The 23,441-nt window shown below is 40.9% G+C and overlaps 1 protein-coding gene across 1 annotated transcript in view; it reads right to left on the bottom strand.

Annotated features, from left to right (window-relative positions):
* The window catches only part of LOC104468921 (WD repeat- and FYVE domain-containing protein 4-like), a gene marked incomplete at its 3' end in the record, with an annotated part of 39,338 nt that extends 16,971 nt beyond the window's left edge, over positions 1-22,367 (bottom strand). The window contains exons 1-24 of the mRNA XM_010083212.1: positions 22,144-22,367; positions 21,795-21,871; positions 20,881-21,099; positions 19,726-19,910; positions 18,238-18,469; positions 16,064-16,215; positions 15,406-15,517; positions 15,100-15,290; positions 13,408-13,560; positions 12,917-12,990; positions 11,939-12,100; positions 10,579-10,670; positions 9,450-9,549; positions 8,065-8,270; positions 7,291-7,460; positions 6,608-6,733; positions 5,990-6,151; positions 5,683-5,880; positions 4,082-4,203; positions 3,357-3,507; positions 2,670-2,908; positions 2,014-2,123; positions 850-1,041; positions 166-305 (exon numbers count right to left, since the gene is read on the bottom strand). Coding sequence (XP_010081514.1) covers positions 166-305; positions 850-1,041; positions 2,014-2,123; positions 2,670-2,908; positions 3,357-3,507; positions 4,082-4,203; positions 5,683-5,880; positions 5,990-6,151; positions 6,608-6,733; positions 7,291-7,460; positions 8,065-8,270; positions 9,450-9,549; positions 10,579-10,670; positions 11,939-12,100; positions 12,917-12,990; positions 13,408-13,560; positions 15,100-15,290; positions 15,406-15,517; positions 16,064-16,215; positions 18,238-18,469; positions 19,726-19,910; positions 20,881-21,099; positions 21,795-21,871; positions 22,144-22,367 — 3,789 coding nt within the window. The remainder of the gene's footprint in view (positions 1-165; positions 306-849; positions 1,042-2,013; positions 2,124-2,669; positions 2,909-3,356; positions 3,508-4,081; positions 4,204-5,682; positions 5,881-5,989; positions 6,152-6,607; positions 6,734-7,290; positions 7,461-8,064; positions 8,271-9,449; positions 9,550-10,578; positions 10,671-11,938; positions 12,101-12,916; positions 12,991-13,407; positions 13,561-15,099; positions 15,291-15,405; positions 15,518-16,063; positions 16,216-18,237; positions 18,470-19,725; positions 19,911-20,880; positions 21,100-21,794; positions 21,872-22,143) is intronic.
* Positions 22,368-23,441: the final 1,074 nt, after the last annotated feature.

Genomic DNA, 23,441 nt, shown 5'->3' with positions numbered 1-23,441 from the left:
TCTGTCAGTCTAGAAAAGGAACCTTAACTGAAATAGGTGTCTAGTTTACAATGGAATATGTCAACAGACTTACTCAGAAGCCTCCCAAGTCCAGACAAACTCTCCAGAATCATATCAAAGGTGGAGCCAGCAACAGAGCCCCATAACAGAAAAAGCAGAAGTTACCTCAGATTTGCATGCCGTTTCCTTTGTGTTGCGGCCAGGCATCAGTCTAATAGCTGAAGAGAGGTTTTCACTCCAGGAATTGTGCTTGCTCTGTGACAGGCCTGGCCCTGCTTTATTCTGGAGAATCTTCTTTTCTGATGCTGTGGGCCAGAACAGAAAAAAGAGCTTGTAAGACTTGAAGTTGGGCCTGTGGGAAGGGTTTGTATCCACATTACACAAGACACAACATGGCAGTGCCTCACACCAACTGGCTTGTCCTTCTGTTTATAAGAGGAACACTGAATTAATATGTACTTCCCAAGTCTTCATTTAAAAGCCTCACAGAGGTCTGACATAGACCTGTGTCATTATACAGACATGAATTTTTAAATCCTTGCAGCACTACACACATTGGGATGCCCTTCTTCACCCAAATATCCTCCATTTTAAATTCTCCTATGTGGTACGGTTGTCCACAATTTCTCTTGCAGTACAGCACAAGCCCTACAACATCACCAGATGACTACAGAAGGGCTGGGGCATGAGACAGGAAGTAATCACAATCCTGGATGAGAAACTGAGAATCTGCTTTATCTAGCAGGTGATGTTCAGAGGAAGGGTATAACCAAGGAATCAGTGGCTTTCCATGAAGCGCTACATTTACTGCAATGTCTTTGCTTACTACAATGAGTATTGAACAGAGACCTATCAAGTGTTGCCAAGCTTTTGTCATAATTTCTTCCCATAAAGGAGTGACCTCTGTCTTCTTCATGTCCCTTTCTTTGTCATTTCCTTTGACAGAAAGATCCATCTTGTAAGTGTCCTCCAGAGCCTGCTGCCTCTGAGAAATGAGCTGCTTCCAGATGATTTCTACTGTTCTCAGGATCTCCTGACGGACTAGGAAACAAAAGAAACTACAAATGAAGAATCATTTTTTATGCAAGTCAAACAGCAGACAAGGCAAAAACACCTAATTTGGAACAGCACTGGTCCAGAGTAACTGCTGAAGTCAGTGGAGTTGCTACATTTTGTCTACTGCCTCCATAGCTTCTAAGCCAGACTGGTTAGTCTAATACAGAAAAACGCACGACATTTCTTTTACTGTATTTCAACTCCCTGAAAGAAAAAAATAGGAGTGACAGATGATTCTAACTGGTTTCTGCCCTGGAAAAGCATCTCATCAGAATTTTGATTACCTTATTGTCATACATAGAGTGCTAAAGCACACAAAGGATGTTATTTTGCGTTGCTAAACATCATTAGAGATGGTGGGAGCAAGGTGACCAAGTCGTGAAACAATTCAACACAGCAACAGGATGCTGTACAAGGAAGTGCTGAGCTGTTTTGCTGTACTTCCCTGCAAATCAGACTTATCTGGTCATAGCCAAGCCAATACATATATACACACACACACATATATATATATATATATATAAAGCATCATTCTGCTGTAGGGTTCATCTGACCACTGGTGAACGGTGAATCCAGCATAAAATTTTTTCCAGTGTTTCTCTTAAAAGAGCAAAATGTTTCTTCCTGTGTACATCAGATAGACACAAGCTCTGTATAGGCCTTGAAAAAGAGAGAGAGCTACAAATAGCTGGGCACTAATACTGCCCACAACATGGGGAAGTGATCTCCAAACTGAAATCTATTACTCCTGTGGATGTGGGGTGTGAATTCTCAATAAAAAGGTATGACTCAAACAAAAGTGATTTTTAGCACATCCCTCCTTTCTCTATGATGTGCCCGCAGTGCCTATACACCAAAGAGGCAGTTATGCAGGACACGCACAAGCTGTTCTGGTAACTGTTTAGGCCAGGTACTTTCTTGGTCTGTAAGCCAAAGGCAACGTGTGCCATAAATTACCATCATCTGGAGTAGGCAGGTTGCCCTTTTCCTTTTCACTGGGCACAAGGAAAATTTGGTGATAGGAAGACAGCTTTGGTTTTGCATCCACCCCAAAACCTTCTGGATAGCTGTGACGATAAAAAAAACAGAACAAAACAAAACAAAAAAAAAAAAAAAGAGGGCATGTGAGGAAAGCAGAACAAACTGAGGATAGTGAAAAGCTAAAAGTATTTCTGCACATCAACTCCTACTCGATTCATTTAGTAGATCAACATTCCCAGGCTCAAGGGCTTACACTAATCACATGATACTGCAGAATTTACAGGAAGTGGGAAATAAACCACTGCCAGTCTGGTTTTCAAAGTCAAGGAGCATTCATCAATATCCTATGGATTGCTCTGCTGTACCTGGCTTATCCCTGCACTTCTTCGTGCCCTTGTATCTACCACTCATCTCAATTAGCTGGAACACAGGGCTGTACTGATGGCTAAGATACAGTACATGTACTACATCCAAAGTCCTTACTCTAGCTGAATCCAGCTCAGTCTCAGCTTCTAGTGATTCCCCAAAACGTATATTGCCTAAGTTTTGTGAACTCTCCCCCTCTGCACCCATTCCCACAGGTAACAGCACAGAGATGTAAACAAACATTATACCAAGATGAACAATTGTACCTGTCTGAATTCAGTTGGCAAAGACAGTACATTAGGCAGACATAGAAATTATTATTTGAGTTGTAAGTTGCAAAAATAATGTCCCACTGCTCCTGCAGGACATTGAGAGTGTTCAGGACATTAAGCTGTTCAGGCAGTGATTGTCGTGATCTGGATAGGCAATATAGGATGGCTCTGTTTAAACAGCTGTACAGGGCACTGAGGAAAACTTCCTTTTGAGAAACGGTGCTTTCTAAGACCTGTGAAAACACAAAACAGCAGAGTACTTGGCTTGCTCAAAGAACTCAGTCCCCGAGGATCCACTATTCTTACTTCATTTGAGCTATTGCAAAATTATTTCAGCAAAATTCCCCTGAACTACCTGTTAGATACAAATTCAAATTTCCTGTATTTCTGCTGAAGTCCCTAGAATTCTGGAAGAGATTAATTTATTCCTGTTTGGCAACATGTACATAGCCAACAGACAGTGGCACAAAAGAGCGAACTATCCCTTCTTCACGTTGCACCATCTAGCTCTGATTGTCATTTAGAACCATTACGTGCTCATGCAAGAAAACAGGAATAATCACAATCACCAAATGGATTACAGCCAACTTCTTGAGAATTGTGGTGTCATGACCTCAGTGTGAAACGGAGCACACTACAACATGTTGATAACAGTTGGAAGAAAATTTTCATGTGACTCACCCCCATAATCTGCTTGGCAGTGAAGAGCAGGATTTGCTTTGGGTCAGCAGCAAAAATTCCACTGTTCAGCTTCTCAACCAGTTTCTGAGCAAAATAAGCAATATTCATCATGGATACAGGTGCAGTTGCTTCTAAAGTGCCATGAGGATCACTGCTGCCTGGAGAGGATACAGGAGGGTTGATTATGTCAAAATAAACTGATACAAAAAAAAAAATTTACATGAGATGTGAGGTTACCAGAGCTGAGAAGGAACGGTCTCATGTAATAATGTTTCAGAGGTGGGACATGTCTAAGAAAACACTAGGTCTAGCAGAAATACCTTAATTAGACTGGAAACGATGGTTCCATCCTAAGGACAGGATCAATCTCACTAAAATACTATTATGAAGGACTGGTCCAACTCTCCTATCAGAAAGGAGAGTAGCAACAACTAAGTTATCGGGGTTGTTTCCAGAAGCACTCAAGGATAAACACAGATTTCTTTCCAAGTACTCTCCTTTTAATGTTCAGAATCTGTTCTCATAAAGAGAGAGAAAAAAATAAAGGGGGTCTGTATAAAAAATTATAAAACTACAGTGATGTATGCAAACTGGCCTACAGGAGGAGTGAATGGACAGTCCAGTCTGCTGAGCTGGACTGTCCTTCTAACTATTGTTTTCAAACCTTTCTAGCAACTGCAACTACATCACAAATATCAGCTAGCTAATAATCTTATTCTCACCACTTACCTCTTGGTCTTGTTTTCCCCTCGTCTTGGCTAGTAACATGGAAAACATCCATAGCAGACAGCAAAACTTTGGTCTGAAAATGTCTCTTCTCCTCACTGGTGGCATCCTCTGGAGAAGCCTATATAGTGACCGTATACATATAAGTACAGCAGGGAAACAGCCAGGAAATGAGACTCAAATTCACTTTCAGCCTTTATTCAAAGGCTTTTGATTTCATTGGATCTTTGGCAGATTATACCTGTCAAAGATTCAGATTCAGTAAAGTTTTGCTCAAAGAAGTCATTAGAAATTCCAAGAGACACTCAGTACCGAGATAATTCAAAATCCCCAAGATTTCCATTAAATATCTAGATACTATGTTAGGAAGAGGAGCACAAAACCAGCAAGGTCAACTACTCCACCTCACTTGCACATTATAGTCCTTGGTGTGGGCATATGAAACAGCTGCTGCAGGCTCAGAAGTTACCTGTGACAGCTAGTCCACAGTAACACATAAATGCAGAGATCTGGTGTACTCTCTCTGTGCAAAGGCAACATGGCACCTCTCATACAGAGTTCAGCAAGAGTAAACAGTTACTGGGCTGATTATCTGGCAGAATCTCATACCCTAGCTGGGAAAATGAGAAATCTTACATAGGTCTACACTCTCCAGCTGATAGCCAGCACAGTTGCCCTCTGCACACTGAACACAAACAAGGTTCCACACTGGGACAGAACCTAGAGGTTCACAGGTGGTTTCCAAGAGATCTTGCCCTCAGGGAATTTCAGCTTCATTTAACAGGCTCAGGATTCAGACAGTCAGAAGAGCCATCCTCCAATTTTAAACTGTAGCAAGCCTTGGGATGTTATTATTTAAGCCTTTAGGGAACTGCTGCTCTGCAAGACAGTTTAACTCATGACACTTGCAGTCAAGGTTATGTTCATTACTATTTGTATTACTAAGCTAAGTCTGCATCAGAACTCACACCTGGGACACCTGGACTATTGACAATTCGGAGCTGAAGGCTCGATTTTCCCTTTTCCCTTTCTTCAGACTACTCTATTTCCAGTGCTTTGAGTGGTTGAAATCTACAACCTAGAGTCAGCTGTTGCAGCTTGTATTAATCTGTCCAAAAAGGGGAGACAGTTGCTTTTGTTCTATTTCAGCACTGAAAATAAATTGTTGTCTCAAAAAACAGTACACAGGAATACTCCACCTGAAATCTGTTCTCAACAAATTCAAGGTCTGCTCTAATGACAAGCAGGTATTATTAAGGGAAAATTTTTTATGCCTTACTTCAATGTTAAATGTTGCCTGAAAAATATCTTTGTTGTTGGTCTAGAGGCAGCATTTTCTTAGTTCACATAAATGCAGAGCAAGCAGAAAAGTCCGTTCTTCCTTGCTGAAAGGGCAGGAATTACATTCTGTCAGGAAGTAGTGCATGCTCTTGAAGAGCTGTGATCCCAGACTTATCCTAGACTGTTGAAAAAGCTGATTGTATACACCTCTTCAGCACTGTTAGCACCTTTTTTTCACTAGGCCACTAGGAGGATACCTCCTGTCCTTCCACCCCCTGTGCAAGGTAGAGCATCAAAGCCCGATGACTGCAAGAGATACCTCAAGAAGCAGCTCAAGTGGATGCCCTTGTTTGCTTGCTGGGATGTTGAGAAGACTGTCCATCAGGAGGACTTGCACAAAATCCCACACCTGTTTCTTGGCAGGGTGTGGTAAGAGTGGGAGAGAGGAGGGATCAACACAACCTTTCTTTTCAGCAATGGCTGGACCATCAGGAGACGAAAGGCCTTCAGAGCCTCCCTGTGGAAGCAGACAGCAATGCATTTTAACTAATATCTTTTAAACTGATTTTTCCTCCTAGCAATGCATCTTTGATAAGAAGGGCTTATGCTGGCTCAGATGCACATACCTTGGGTGGTCCAGAATGGAAAGCAACCATAGCCAAAGTTTTCAAGAAGGCAGGACAGTGCCACATGGGGTCCTGAGTATAACTGTGATAGATCAAGCACAGAAACTGGATAACATTCCCTGGATAGGCAATCTCCCAGGAGGCTTCTGCATCTGTAATAGGCTGAATACAGACAAATGTGCATCTAGTTAAGTCAGCATTCCTCTCACTCATATAAGCTCATCTTTGCTCCTCTTTAGGTACTCCTAAACAATTAAGCAAACATGACATGGCCACAGAGTAGGCAGGCAGGGCAGAAGCAGCCAACTCCCAGCTTGGAGACAGAAGCTACACCCTATCAGAAAGGTGGCATATCCTCATCATCAGGAATGAACAAAATGGGTAATGCTGTGGGTAAGATCCACCTCTGTGTGCAGAAGTTCTTAAACATGAGCCCATCACATCATCTGCTATGTAACATAGCCAGGCCAATAGCTGTGCTGATGCTTTGAAGTCCTTGCTCACTGTTAGGCAGAGGAAGGCTGAGGGTTACAGGTAAAGACTGCCACTGACATCTAACATTTGCAGGCTGTTTATTCTGCCATTCACATTGCACTGTCCTTGCAACAAAACACTTACCTTGTCCACGGTGACTCTAACCATTTCCAGCAGTAGAGCAGCTGCCTCTGCACACAACCCAGTTTTGAGGACATTCTCCATAAGGTGGTGCTGCAAGATCCACTGCAACATAGACTCAAGATCTTTCTACAACAGGAAGATATATATTTCAAGAAGAGATGGAAATTATTTATGATACGTCAGGAACAACGCCTGCTCTCTCCAAATCAGAAAAAACCCCAAAATATGTTCACCCCCAGCAGCTCCTCCCTCTTCAATTAAATACATTTCCCCAGGATAGCACTAATGGATTGTCCTCGTCTGATAGGTACCTTCGGCACTGCCAGGGCAAAAATGCCTTATGGCTTCTCAGGACACTGGGGGAAAGTACCAAAATCCACTAATTCTGAGATTTTAATGAATCTTGACAGAGTAGGAACAGACAGGGAAGCTAATTTGAATTACCTTCTGAAGTGCAGTAGTTACATGACATTTAACACTTGCATGAATAAGTTTGTTCTGAACAAATTTCCTTAAATCAAAGTTAACTTACTTCATTTTTAAAGTATGAATGACTAATTTTAACTATCACAAAGACCAAGTAGGGTTAATTTGCCTGAGAATCCTCTCAAAGAAGAGGCCACAAAATGCCGAAAGCAGTAAAGCAATAGCAGCTTCATGCTTGTCCACTATATCTTTCATACCTTCGCTGCTTCAGGTGGTTCAGACTGTGGAGTTGCCAGAAAGAGCCCTGCCATGACTAAGTAGATCTCAGGGATGTGGACATGATCAGTCAGACATCTTTGCAACACAGAAAACCCAAAAATCATGAAGGAGCCATTGTCAGGCACTGGAGGATGAGTTTTTAAATTATCTGTAAAGGAAAAGAAAAGGAAAACATTGTCAGGAAGTCTCTAAAAATGGATACCATATCAGATGAAGGATTACTGACTCAACTTTATCCTCATTTGTCTGTGTCCTAGGCTACTCAGTACTCTGCTAGGCTGCAATATCACCAGTTCACAAAACTTCCTCAGACTAAAAGATAACATTTTTTCCCACTATCACTTTTGTTAGAGGAGATTCTCCCTGAATTATTCTTCTTCCTTTCTCTTCTCCTTCTCAGAAACACAGGTCTAGTTATCAAAAAGTAAGCTGAACAAATCTTAAAGAAACAGAAGGTGTCAGGGCATAAGCTAACATCTGAACACCTCACAGGCTTATCAACTAGCCTGATACTATGCCAGACAAAAAGGCCTGTCTTCTCCCTGCAACTGCTAATCAGAAATGCCAACTATCATGCAAAGGAGAAGCAATGCTTTCCACTCCTCAGCACAGAAAATCTGGAGTACTAGGACAAGCTTGCCCTAGAAAGTAATATAAATTCTTGGTCTGCTGGGATTAGTGGGAGTTCTCCTATCGCCTGCTTCAGTGATCTCCTATCACTGAGTTGGATCAAGCATTAAACCAACACATACCCATTAGAATACTCAATCCCGCAGAGCTGTTTTCCAGCCAGCGCCCAGCCACTACCCCCTCCTGGAATTTGCTCAGCAGCAAACGATTGTGGAGGAAGCACAGAAGTAGCTTGACTCCTAGCACAACCGTGCTAGAGTGCAGGTGACTCTGTGTGAATAGCAGAAACCAGTCTGGCCCTAGTGCCAGAAATGTCTCTTCTTGTTCCCTAGGACAAATAGGGAAATGAAAGCACATGAAAGGAGACATGGTGAAAGACAGAAAGGCAATTTTATTTAGAATTATCTCTAAGTGATTTAGAAGCTCAAGTTTCTCTAGAAAAAAATCTGATTAAATGTTTACTGCAACACAGAATAACGAACATTTAACAACAGACTCGTCCACACAGTTCAAGCCACTTAATTCCCACTAAATCCAAACTTATATTACTGACAAAAAGGCTCATTAACATGAAGCTCCTTCTGAGACTGTGTCCTGGGTCCAGCTGGGATAGGGTTAATTCTTCGCAGAAGCTGGGAGTTGGGCATAGCCGGATATTCGATACCATGCTGACGTCATGCCCGGGATATAAGGGGAAGCTAGCCGGGAGAGGGGTCTCTTTTGTGAAGCTCGTGGTGGTGAGATTTTCATTGTATCAGTGTTTCCATTGTACTCTATATCTTGTCTTATTGTTATATTCTTCTTTCTTTTGCTTTCCTCGTGTGGTATTATTAAAAGTCTGTCGTTATCTCAACTCAGGAGGTTCCACTTATTCTTATTTGCCCCCATCTTACCGAGTGGGGGGGGGGAGGCGGTGTTGCGACCACGTGGTGGTGGTGGTCCTGACACCAAGACAGACTGTGTATCAATAACTGAGGTAAACTACATCACAGACTAGAACTTTTAAACAATGAAATTCAAAATTCTGTTTTAAATTTTGAAGTCCAAGATATGTTAACTAGTGAAAACACGGAGTTACAGCACCTAGTACTATGAACTCTGCCTTTCAGTTATACAAGGTAGAACTATAGTAACTGCGTGTTCATGACTACAATAGAGGGGATGCAAGTAATCCCACACTAGATTGAACTGATTTTCAAAGACAGCTGGGATTTCTTCAGCCCTTGCAATACAGAAGAAACGGCAATATCCAAGTTCTTCCTTTGAGACATTCTCTGAAAACATTAATTTTTTTCAAAATGGAGATAAGATGTGTGATCTGATCACACATCTGTGTGAATGCCAGATAAATCACTGAAAAAAAAATAAGTCTGAATCCAGTCTGCTCTTACTTTTTTGTTGAGACTCAAATATTATCAGTGTGTTTAGTCCTGGACAAACACCAGTAAAGAGGAAATACAGAAGACAGAGACACTTACCCACACCTTCTTAAATTGTTTCTACTTACTCAGAGGACAGATGAAGTTTGTCTGAACGCATTACATCTAACAGCATCTTCAGTAACTGGTTTCGAAGCCAGATTGTCTTTCCAGATGTTTGGCTTAAGGCTATAAATATCAGAAAGTAATAAAGAGTAATGAAGAGACAAAACACATGTTCCATTGTTTTGATGAACAATCTTGTTTGCACCAGATTAGCCCAATGGAAATATTTATGTCAATCTTCTGCAAGGTAAAAAGATGCAGACATCAGATTTTAGACATAAGAATTCCTGCTAATACCAGAAATGACCAGCGCTTACATTGTCAAAGTCATCTTTTTAGAGTTACTTAAAACTCATCCAGAATACACACTGAATAGTAATCCAGAGGAAGCAATCTCAGGTTAACTAGAAAGGGAAACATAAACATGTAATTTGACTTGTATTGACAAAATGTGGTGTCTATATATATAAAGTACAGTTACCGGCGTTTCCTTGATAAAAAATATTGTCTGGATCTGCAATAACCAATAGAGTCTCAACTGAAAGATCAAAATGAAAGAGATAGATGACTGGAAGCTCCCATAAACAAAGCTGACATAAATTCACAGATAATTTAAAAGGTGCAGAGCTTCACCTTATTATCTGCCACAACTGTAAGTGTAGTAAAATGTTCACAGAAAATCCAGGACACCGACTGAAATTTTATTCCTTGTAACAGCCCAGTACATTAGCTTTGGCGCAATTTCAGTTTAATGGCCTTCATCCCTGTGTGTATCTGTGAAATCCAGCATTGTGTAGGCTCTGGACAACACAGCCAAAGTACTGCTGGCTTATTAGCAGAGATAGGACAAAAGATGAACTCCCATAGCAGAGGAAGGACCTTGCTGCAGGTCAGGCCTTCCTGAATACATACAGAGTGACTGTCACTTCACTATTCTTCACATCAAGCCTTTGTAGCAATGTAAGTTTTCCCCACAGTTTCAGGTCACCTCAATGCAGCCTGTCCCTTTCCAGAGGAAGTAATTTGAATTGTGTCTCATCCTGTCACTGGAGGCAGAAGCACTATGTTGCCTGTAGGGTTCCTCATGACCTGCAGAAGCAGCAAGTACTTTAGCTATCTATTGGAACACAAACACCAAAGGTAACTTCTCACCTTCACTGGGCATCTCAGACACACTGTCCATGCAAATCTCATTTTCATTCACAGAAGAAGGTTTCAAAGTGTAAACAAGGAACAACCCAATCCTTGCAGAGAAAGAGGGAACCAGTTTTAGTCAGCAGAAAGACAGACGTTCATTTAAGTACTTTGAGATTACATGCCAATCTCAACACTCATTAACAATGACCATTAATGACAACCACTGGTAATTCTAATGGCTGCAGAAATTGGGGTTGAAACAGGAATGCAAAAGTTCATAAACTAGGAAGCAAATGAAAAGGACATCTGACTACAAATGCAAGTAATATCTGTTCTACTTTGGAAATATTTGTCTCTTTATCTCTGGACTTTAAGTGTCTTCACCATGAGGAAAGCAATACTGAGTTAAGCACTCTGTTCATACAAAAGATTCTGAACTCCTTGTGGCATTCAGATATTACTGTTACCACCGCTTGGTTTCCAAGCACATAGAGGAGAGCAGAGAAATCTCAGCAGCTACTCAGGGCGGAGGACTGGGAATCTCTTTGCACCTGTAGTTTGCTTTAGCACATTACCTGGTTCTACGGGTAGATTAATGTGACATACACACAGTGAAAGTGCATAACTTCCTCCCCACAAGAAGGGCATTTCTTAGGGGACAGAACACCACTTGTTCTGCAGGAATGGTCCACACAGCAATTTCCATTACATGTGCCAAAATCTGGGACCAACAGAAACTCCAGCACCTTTCAGTGCTGCATAGAGCCTGCTGTAGTCTCTGCCCTCTTGGAGCTGGAAGGATAGGGATTGTTTTTATCCACTTGCTCAGCACTCATGGGCCTGACAACCAATCAAATTACCATGGAGTAAGAAATGATATTTTAAGAAACATGCTCATTCACACTTTTGATATACTTAATACACTACTCACACCTGTATGAAAAAAGAGTAGGCTAACTCGTACAAGCCCAGGGTAGGAACATACATACAGGTAATTCCACAAAACAGCTGGCAAGCAGTAAATTCACATATTAGCTTACTCCACAGTAACTACTTTAGGTGCTTTTTTTTTTAGGGACAGGCTTTATCGAAACCAAATATTAAGTACAGACTTTGAGTAGTCCCAGTCACACCAGCAGAATTGTTTGTGCCATCATTGTAAACATCATCACCTTACACAAAGACAAGGTTTGACTGAACTCTGTTTTGAAGGCCTGTAAGAGTTTTTAATCAGTGGAGGTCCTGCAGTTGCCAAAGATCTGGGGGCTGCTACCAAAGATGAGGTGAGTGAAGTTCTACTATAGAGCTCTCTCCAACACTGGCATGAGTATAGCTCATCTGCAAATGGAGAAAAAGCTATAGACTTGAAGGCTACCTGAGAACATCCCTCGTGTTAAAATATCCTTGCAACAGATGGGAGAGAATAGTGCAGGCCACAGTGATCCTGGAGTTACTGATTTCAGGATCATTGAAAAGGAAAATGAGCTTGGGCACCATTTGCACCTGGTAGGCAACTGCAGCATTCTGACATCCATATCTGTAAAAAAGCACAGGGACTATTAAAAGCTTTTACTGGAAAGAACAAAATTTGCTGGGTTTCAGCTAAAAGGATTTTCAGGTTGCACTGATACTTTGCACCTTTGGCTTCTAGTGTTCCCTTGTAAACATTTCAAACACTGTCAGACAAATTCAATATGTGTCAGCGATAGAGATCTGAAAACTTCTTTGTGTGTTCTCTACCCTTCCCATCTGCCCTCTCCTTTGGAAACTGCTGCATTTCAATTAATTCAAAAAAACAACATTATTGAATTTTCAAGCAGTGTGTTGGTGGTAATAAACGCTATTCTTGTAAAACTCAGCAAGGGACACCAGACAGCTCTGCATAGAGCTTTCTGATACTAAAAAGAAGGTATCCAGCATCCTGCTCTATTCAGCCCTTCATATACATTTAACTCTAGTACAGCTGATTAAGAAATTATAGTTATAAAAAAGTCTTCCTGGGTGTGTTTTGGTTTTAAACACAACTTCACTTATAATTTTTTTAATTACTTTATACTCAGTTCAAAAATTCAGATTTCCCCTTCCTAGCACACATTTAAACTTTTATTGTACAGCAGTGGTTCCATGTGAACCAAGTCACCAGATAGCTTTTCCCAGTCTGGCCCCACAGTCATCTCATGGGCTTATCAAATCACTAACTCCAGCTTTGAAAGAGCAATATAGGCATGATTCACTCCCAGAGTCCACTGATGGCAACTAGGATTGGACCCTTCATATCCACCTCAAAGTTCCTGCTTCAGGTTACAAACGAGCTTGTCCCACATGTTTCCAATTCAAACGCTAGCTTATGTACCTGGAGGACTGTAAGATCTCTACAAGATGTGAAAAAAGAGCAAGGTCAAGATTTTCAGGTGCTTTCATCCAAAGCTGAAAGACAAAGGAAAGCAGAGATTTTACTGCTCTGCTGAGCTCAGAGGACAGTAACCTGTGGCAGAGAAACAGTTACAAGTAGTTCAGGGAGGATAATACCATACACTCTCAGTCATTTCTTCAATTACAACCTGCAGGCACTGGGAAATCCCTGTCAGTGTGGGGAATTGCTGCTGTTGAGTTAGCATTGAGGAGCAGGCCCTCAAGGTCTCCAGGAACACTCCAGAAACTTCACCAGAGCACAGTGGGGAACCATGGTGATAGTGGACCTGCCATTCCAGGACCTACCGCCTCCCCAGGTGAGCCCAGTGTGGAAAATCACCACTCACCACCCCATCCCAAATACTAGATCCAGCTATGAACAAATCAAACCTTTAACACAGCCAAACCCACAAGTAACATCAACAGCTTTACCTCAAAGTTGCAGAGAACATCCTGGAATGCACTGTAATTCTTGATGACTGAAGACTCAAAGCCAAGCTCAGCTGTGCCCACTAGGGAGAACATTAACTGCAAAATCCTGTTGTTTAACAGCTGTGTCTTCCTCTTCAACAGATAGGCCAGCAACTGAAAAAAAAAAAAAAAGAAAAAGACTTAATGAGTATAAATCTGTATTTATAAACTAACAGATAACACTATTTTTTAATTCAAGACAAATGCAGTTTACTTGCCTGTAGTAGTCATGCATGCATACATCTCACATAAGCATCAAGAAGAAAGTGAAAATTTCAGTCCAGGCATAAAATTTTGTGCAGTAAGTGAAAGGGTAAGTTTTTGAAGGAATTTGACAACTTTGTCGCATGAACAGGAACAAAATACATGCCATATTATGTCGAATGGAATGTACAAAAAGCAACATACAAATATAATTGAAAATAACCACAGTAAGTTTCCACACTATTCTTCATGGATGTGTTCCTAGTTGCTTGCAAATAGTGTTAGTTTGAAAAAAAATATTAATGTTGACCACTTCAAATGAAAGACATTTGTGTGAAACATTGCCAGTTTCTCGACTGAGTCTATTTTTGATTATTCAATTTATTTCCTGATACAGTGAGAAAAATGTTCAGAAGCCACTACATTTTGAATAGGTTGGGAGGAATAGACATTGATTTGAAAATACATAAAGACATGTTTTTATAAGTTAGATGTTTTAAAAAAGAGTTCAGACATCCAAACAAAGAGCAAAACCATTCCATTGCACCACAATGATCAGTCACGTTGAGAGAACACTATTTAGCACAAAGTTGAAAGGAACAGCTTGTACACAATCTAAAGGCTGATCTAAGTATGATAAATATATTAATATGAATCAGGATCAATTTATGAACAATTCACAAACTGGGAAAATGGAAAGTTCATAATAAAACATTCATGAAGCCCTAATGTTAAGAGTCATGTTTGGAACCATCTCTGTTAAAGAGACTGTTCCATAAGACTCTGCTTAGCCTATGCAGCATAAAGCAAATAATACTGAACTGAAACTTCACACTTGAGCCTTAACCCATCCAATTTAATGTATATAGTGCTTAAATACATCAAAACTCTTTGGTCTGCACAGCTTTCACGTTTGAAAGATCAATTTAGGACAGATCTAATCAATGGAATCCAGACAGCACTTATTTGTATTAGCATAATTCCTAACACACAGTGAAAACTGAGGCATAGGGATTAATTGTCAGCCCTACACTGGGCAGTCTGTAAAGAGAAGTCTTAGGCTGGATGAGCCAAAAGGAGGAAGCAGACCTGCCTGAGAAGTGGTCTCTTGTGGGAGGGATCAAACGTGTCGGTAAAAGATGAAGGGTGGGTCACTCACGAATCTGCTGCACTGACTTTTTTAGATTACTAGATCACATCTGAGCAAGAGGCAACTGCCCTCACCTTCCCATCAGCAAATATACTGTTATAGAGGTTCCCAAAGATTGTAAACACCGGATTTAGAACACTATCCTATGTCCCACTCTCAAAGATCTCACAGCTTACAAAGTTCCAACCATAAATGCTAATACCCAGGATACGCTTGGTTCATTGTCACTGACAGGTTTTGGGATAAGGCTCTCCAAAGGAAATACTATAACCAGAATGAATGAACAAAAGAGTATCTACCTGATATCCACGTATGTGCCTCATCAGTTTTTCACTCATTGGACTACTGTTCAGGATGGAGTTCAGGACTTTGACAGCTGCATACATGGTGTGGTCATCACGGGCCATAGCAATGAGAGCCAGGAGAATGGCAGGGCCTCCAATAAAGTTCAGGCTAGTAGCCGCTGGAGAGGACTGGAACACTCTTACCCCTAGAAAATGGCAGCATTATTCTAGCTGGAAGTTACACGGACTAAATCTGTTACCAAACAGAGAAAAGCCCAACTCCTAAAAAACACGAAACATCAAGGCATAGTGTGCATTTACCATATTGGCCCACAGCAACTGAACCAATAGTCCGCAAGGAACCTGAGAGGTGTCCAGCAATATTCTTAGCTAGGAATATTGGAGTTGAACTGTCCCGAGAGTTAATCCCAATCTAAAACAAATAAAAGAAACATACTAAGAAAAACTGTGGTGGTATTGGGGAGACAAAAAGTAACAAGCAGACACTCTAATAATTTTGATTATTTTATTACTGTTAGACTACAAAACCCATTTTTTTCCCCTTCAAGGTTGACTGTTAGGACAAAAATTCACCTACCTAAATATCTCACAACCTCATTACTTTGACATATCAGCAGGCCTGGCATTGGCAAGAATGCTAGAATAGCATGTGAAAGGTCATTGTGAAGGCATTAAGAAATCACAGACTGAAACAAATTGTCATTAGGCTTGAAATCCACGGCTTTTGTTGCTGTTTCAAGAAAGGCTTTTAACATCGTGTTCACACTGTCCAATCTATTCCTCTCCACAGATTAAAACAAAACAATGAGTAAAAAGGAGTTAAGGAATAGGAAGTGAATCTGAAAAAAAATAAAACAACAGAAGGTACACAACTAAGACAGAGACACAAACTTTGCTCTAGGAAACCAATCAGAAACAAGAGAAAACATGTTTAAGACAAATGAGTGAAACTTGTGACCTCTTTGGCAATCAGCCGGCCATCCACTTCATTGTAGGAGCTCTTTATATCTTGGACTGTAGTAAGAGATGAGCACATGGCATTGATTCCAAAAGAAATCTTCTCTTCTGCCACCAGAGGTGTAGGATTATGACCCCTGTACTTGTCCTCACCTGAAACAAGAGAGACTATAAACCTCTGAAAGAACTTTGCACGCTCAACATGTGAGACAGGAGAGAGGCGGATGAAAAATAACTGGAGGAAACCAAGGTTTACAAGGGAATTTGATTTTGACTTAACTATAGTCAGAAAAAAGCCCTCACCCTTTGCAACACAGTTTACACTGGCAGATTGCCAGTGTAAGCACCAACAGGAGATGTGCTCAGCTTGTCTCCTCTGGTTATTGCTCTGTGTAGATCCTACATCCTCCCTCAGTATCTCATGAAGCTCATAGAAATCCAGAATAAACCCTTCTCTATCCACACAATATAAATAAACTTTCTGGGCAGAGAAAACATTTCTGAGGCTTTTCATGTTACTGGGAGATTTCTCAGGGGTACTAGGAGCAAGGATTCACATGGAAGAAAAAGCACAGAGGCAGAAGTTCAGAGCTGCCAACTCACAACATACGGGAAGTTCTAAAAAGTACCAGGTTCGCCAGTTTAATGATTGTATGAAATTCTCACATGCTTTTCTTTAAAGAATTTTCTGTTCCTGCTCGCACTTGGAAAAAATACCTGTACCTCTCTGAAAAAAGTATCTTGTGTTTTTGACAATTGTATAGACTGGGAAAACAGTTGATTTACAAAACCATTTACTAATGCTGGTGTCACAGCCCTTATAGGGAAAAAGAATCAGCACTTATTCTGCATGAAGATTAACTAGAAGTAAATTTCACAAGACTGTGTCATCTATTTCCCTTCTAGTTGGACAGGGACTTATGGCTAACCCTCCACACAGCTGCTGCTAATCAGTGAGAAGCAATGAGACACTGGTGAGATGGGACACAACACTACTGAAACAATTCAAACGTCTGTTTGCAACAAGGTCATAAATCGATTTTAAGGAATAAACCACAGTATTTTTGGGTTTTGTGATGAAACATTTTAAAGTCAAAATTCCCATTAGAAAAGTTTCTCTGGGTGTTTTGATTGAATAGGGAGATGTTAGGTACCACTTACCCTCCCTGCCCTCTCCCCACCCCCTCCAAAAAAAAAAAGACAAAAAAAGATAAAAAGAGGCAGGGGGTCGAAATCATTTCACAATGATGAGATCACATCTTGTATAGTGCCCAGTGATTTCCCTGTATCAGGGCATTGCTGGAGTCAGATGGCCACAGTCCATGGTTAGTACTAAAGTCCAGTTGGGAAGACCAGTGTGCAGGGAACAAACATCCCAGACTTCATACAGACTCAAGACTTCAAAAATCCAATCTTTCTGACTTTTACTAGTAATATTTTTATTTTAGGGCTGTATTTTGATACAACTTCTCTTTCAAAGACCTCTTCCCATGCTTGACTTGAAGATTTTTTGGTCTAGATAGATAGCATTCTGAAGGAATACTTTCAGACAGTGAGTTTATTTCGCTCTTTTCAAATGGGAGATGACCATCCCATTTTATCCTGAGGTCTAGCACAGAGGTGAATGCACTACTTGTTGAACAAACAATAATCAATAACTGAAATGTTTTGTCTGCTTGTTTAAGAATTGAAGCTAACAGTATACTTTAGTTAAAAAGCCTCTTCATTAAATGGAATGTAACTTATTCCCCTAACCCTCCCTCCCCTGTGCTCTCTCCTACTCTGCAGGCATTTGCAGTTAAAGATGATGATGCTTTTTCTGCTGTGTTTTTCCTGTAGCACCACAAATGCAGAATGTCTCAGTTAAAGCTCCCGGTTTAATGTTTGTCCAACAGAAATTGCAATCGTACATCTCCTCAAGGACATGTTATCTCTCTTTACTCTCCAGCTCTCGAGGCTGCTTGATTCCTGCCCTTCTTTTTCTACCTAACTTACAGTATGTTACAAGATCCTCATGGTATCTTACTATGATCTTGTACAACACTCATTAACACAGAGTTCCAGGCTTTTAGAGCGAGTTCTAGGCACAGCTGAAATACTAATAGCAGATTATAGGAATAAAAAGAGCATTGCCCTGACAAACAAATAGTGGTGGATATGAGAATTATCAAATACCTTGAAGCTGTACCGCTTGGAAATTGCTACAGTACTGTGGGCCAAGTTTATTAATCACCTCCATGGTTTCCACAGAGATGGCTTCTTCAAACAAGTATGTAGGGCCAATACGCCAGGTCAAGGAGGACTTCTGTTTCCAAATTCGAGGAGTACCTATGTACCCATAGACATCAATAAAGGAAGAGGGTTCCATGGAAATACAGCTACCTGGTAAGAGCTGAAGATACTGCATCTGCAACAGAGGGAGAATTCACTGAAGGGACCCAATACACTTGGAGTATCTTAAGGTCTTGTCCCTGGAAGGTACTGCCTGCTGCCTCTTGCCCCAATAAAGTCTCAATCAACTGTTTAACACGTCAATATTTGGAAGCAGGACTTGGTATTTGAGCGAATAAATATTAGGCTTGATGCAATACAGTAAGCCAACAATCCACCCCTGCCCCAGCTCCACCACCCAAAAATAGCTTTTGGTATTTTTAACCACCTTTGTCCAATTCTAATTTCTTATACAATCTTTTCTTCACTGTGCACATCAAGATGAAGGCTTGCATCACATCAGAGATGCCAGCACTGGGACCATCTTTTATTTACTAAAGGCTTGTTGTATTTATTATGAGCTGTTTCACTGTACGTTAAACACATTTGCTGTGAATTCTTTAATCAATTGTGATGCTTAGGCCTAGTTTTATTGATGACTTTCCATCTCATTTGAAATAAGGCAAATTAAATTAAATTTTCATTCTTGAAATGGATATAGGTCCCAAAAGGCATTTAGAAGACAGATCATTTTTCTCAAGTATGGGAAAGATAATATTTGGAATTAAACAGGTTGCTTTAAACAGGTTGCTTTTACAAGGGAAGTACAAAACACACAAGTGAGCTTTGCATGTGTTGAGATTGACTTGAAATATGGGAACAAGAAGGAAGAGACCAAGATTACAATTTTCAGCTAACAAAAGGATTCTATTCAAAAACAAAACCAAAAAAACCAACCACTCCAATAAGTGCTGCAATAGAAATGGTCTGCATTTTCAACATTGACAGCCTGGAACATTCAAAATCCAAAAATCAAATCTCAGAAATAATTTGAGATGAGCTTCAAAACCAGGAGCACGATGATAATTATAATATAAATACATTTAGGTTGTTTTTCATGATGTTTCATGCAACCTGAGAAATTCACCGTTTGAGAACTGACTCCTATGCAACAAGGAGGTCCCAAGAAATGGCACATCAGGTGAAATACTAGCTACATCAACATTTGCAATGAACTCATCACTGAAATTTACAAATTTCTCCTAACTGAAACACTTCTTTCATTTCTATTAACTTGAAAAAGCACTGTTGTTTTAGTTCAAGAGCTATCTTACACCCTGAACAACTAACTCATAGTAACATCTGTCTCTTCCTGAATGCTTAGAGTGCCAGTGTGAAAAAGGCCAGTGACTCATCAGTGGATTGTTCAGTGGGTGTAACAAGAGCCTTTACCTTTGCAGAGCCAAGCATTTGACCATTTATGTAAGCTGACACAATGCAGTTCTTCTTTGCTTCCTTAGCAACTGTCACTGTGAGATGATGCCACTGGCCAGGGACCAGCAACTTGCCACAGCCAAACTGGACTTGCCCTGGAAATGGGGAGTGAATTAGGACCTCACCCTCAGGTTCCATGATATCTGTAACAGCAAAAACAGGGGGCAGTCAACAGAAAGTCTCTCTCACCTTCCACTGCCTCTGGAATACAGCTAACAAATGTGACACAAAGAACGCTTTTCTCTGTAGGTATAGATTGATTTGGTGCTATTCTGTTCAATGTCTTTAAAACATTCCCTGAAGGTCTATTATAAGGAACTGAGACTTGCACAACTCTCAAGATCCCACCAGCATACGATGTGCCATACTCACAAATAACACCTGCTACCTGCCTCAATGCTGCAAAACTAGACTGAACTAGGACAAAGCCAACACATTCTAAGAAAAGAGCCCCTCAGGATAGTCACTGAGTTAGCTGACACAGGAAAAAAATCCTAGCGAATGAGATGATAAAACTCTGTACATTAATTTGTAGGCTTTTTTATGGAAGGAGGCAAGCTGGGATTTTTAACATCTAGGGGAATCAGAGCACTCACACAATGTGAGCTGTGCATGAAAAATCCCAGTTACTATTCCCACTCCATTCCCAACCTCCTCTGAAATGTTCACATTCACATTTGAAGTACCTAACGGACTCAATAAGGAGAAAAGGATAAACATCAACAGCAAAAAAAGATTAATAGGCTGGCATGATAGAAAACATTCTAAAAATGAGGGGAGGAAATGAGCTGTTTGATTAGGAAGCCAGATCACTCCCAAACTCCTCAGTCCCACTCTCCAAACCTGTCTGTTGCCACACAGAACAGGCAGGGACCAGCTGGTTCAAGCCCAGTCCCCACAACTGCACACAACCGTATAACTGACATTGAAATGTTTTCTTTAGAATATTTATAGGTTTTAACATATATTGCAGGCCACAAAATAATTCTCAATGCCTACAGAAAACTTAAAACTGAAATATAACCAAGAATTACAATCACAACAAGGCTGCCGGAAGAAAAGTGAAGAGATAAAAAGGACACATCGCTGCAGATTGACTAAGAAGAGCCTTACCAAGTGGCTGGAATTCCACTTCTTCCGTGGAAATGACTAAAGAACGGTCCTGTGGAAAGAAGCTTACTGAAAAGCAACAAAATTCTTGCTCTGTTCTTGACATGTGCCTCATGACCGTGAGGAAACGGAGCGGGTGACTGTCGTGCACCAGACCAAATTTGCTAACCAGAAACCAGCAGGAGAGTGTCAGGCCACTTGAGGGAGGGAACGTTCTAGTGCCTATAGACAGGAAACAAAAAGGCAGTAAGGAAGATGGTTTCCCTGGGCAAACATTAGCAAACTGCTTTCTGTTTCATTTGTCACCCAAACCGTTTGAGAACCAACATTAGAATATGAGGCTTAATTTCTGTTCCATTATATTTTACTTTCTTCAATATCATAGAGACTGCATATATGAATGCATGCATATGTATAAATGGCCTAAAATTGACTGATGAGAAGTGACTACTAGATCTCCATGCCACAAAGCTCATCAGCTGGGAAGCACCGAGCCAGAAACAAGTTTTCTCAAAGTTCACAAAATCCAGGAAGCAAAAGGTACAGCCATTTCCCAGTTTACCCAAGAGAGGATTTTGATCTACAGGAGAATCCCATTTCACGTTAAGTGACAGTTTTTATTCCTTCCATGGAAGATGACCCTAAAATCTGGTGGCTCTTACTTGTTAAGATTGTCTTCTCAGCAGCCTGCTTTAAATTTGTATTGCTAATGTTAATGCTAATGCATCACACTATTAACCTGCATCTGATACTGCATTTTAGTGAGCAGTTATACAGCTCAGAGCTGGACTGCAGAGATGGAAGTGTATTGAAACACACAGTTTATTTGCTGCCATTTCTTACAAATGTTGAATACTTTCAGTGGGGCTGAAAAGTTCAGTGCTTTCAGGAAGGTGCAGGTAAGTCAAAGTGCTTACCCATGCCAACTCCTCCTGAGACAGATTGCTCTGCACTGGGTCCCATGACAGTGGCCAAGGTAGGGAGGTATAAACACCTACAAAAGCAAGCAAGCACCCATTCATCAGAAACGTAAAATCATCCCTGAAGGTCATCAGTGACTTAACACTGCAGAATCACGGTAGTAAGGCAGAGTCTAGGCTATAAGCAATAAGACGATAACAAAATAGGCCGGCAACATTGCTGCAAGGAAAGCAGTGACAGGGCAGAAGGACTGACTAAGATGGAGAGAAGTGATTAGTTCCTGTGTCCAGAATAAGGGCCTGGAGACTGCAGAGCCGCTAAAGAGAAAAGCAACAGCAGCAATACCCATATCCTTCCATGGACATGTCAAACTCCACAAATGATGGAGCCAAAGCAGTGCTGTGGAGCTGGAAGTTTCGAGGTGACGTCATGGAGATGAGACTCATTGCAGTCTGGAGTGCCAGTGCAGATCCCTTAGACAGCCAAGGCGAGCTGCTGACAGGCACACCTGTCTGAGGATTGGTTTTATTGTCCACCACGTCCTCTTCTGAACCTACAAGGATCAACATAGTGCCTAAGCAGATCAGTGTCTGTAATACTTTTTTCAATCAGAGGCTTTCCCGTATTCAATTCATCACTGGTAAGAACAGTGGTACATGCTCTCTGAATAACACACCCTCAGCAGCCTGCAGAAATCCTCAGCAATACACAAAAATACTGTGCTGAAGGAATTTCTAATTGGGACGCTGGAGTTTCAAAATGGGAGCTTACAGAAGTGATAGCCATATTTTCTCCCCAAACATCTTGAGGCAGTTTCAAACTTCACCTCTAATAACAAAGGTTCCCAACCCATTGGTTCCATTTTTCTTATACACAGACATTCAATTCTGCCATATCAGAATGGTTACAACCAACACATGGGAGAGGATCTGAAGAATGAGTGCAAAGAACACAAGACCTAAATTTGCACCATGCTGTATCAGGTGTCTCACAGGCATGAGAACAGTTTAAACACCAAATTTACTACTTTACAAATTTAAATTTACAAATTTACTACTGTAGCCTTTCATCTGCAAGATATGTTATAACAGAGAAAGGACTTGGATGGAAAATGGCCTGTATAAGCAAGGCACACTACTAGGATATCCTAGGGATGGCAAAAAGCAGTGCTCTTTATTCACATCTTTCTTCTATATCTAGCCATAAATCACACGGAAAACGGCTTGAAACCCATAAGACACTCCCCTTGGTTTGTGGAATATGATTAGCATTTTTATAGATCGCTTCCATTTCTGATCCAGCGAAGTGAGTCTATATCAGCATCTGGCTTCAGCACACATATTATAATTTGATCTCTGCTGGTCATTAGATCAGCTCTCAGTGTTGGTCAAGGACCACCCAGCCTGGGCAATATCCAGTCTAAAACATCCAGGCATACTCCACCTTCACTGTTACTGTCTTGGAGGAACCTACTCCAACAGCAGTTTTCTGTCATTACAGATACATCTATAACCCAGCCACTGTATCAACAACAGGCTGTTCATTGTGTGCTTACCTTCATTGCAAGCTGTGTTAGTTGAATCACTCCCCTGACCTGAAAGGACCTCAGTCTTGTTTGTGCTGGGCCTGGAAGGTAGTGGTGG

This window comes from Pterocles gutturalis, unplaced genomic scaffold, assembly GCF_000699245.1.
Source record: "Pterocles gutturalis isolate BGI_N339 unplaced genomic scaffold, ASM69924v1 scaffold25090, whole genome shotgun sequence".
Lineage (NCBI taxonomy): Eukaryota > Metazoa > Chordata > Aves > Pterocliformes > Pteroclidae > Pterocles > Pterocles gutturalis.
The sequence above is the reverse complement of the archived record's forward strand: the minus strand, read 5'-3'. Positions and strand labels throughout refer to the sequence as shown.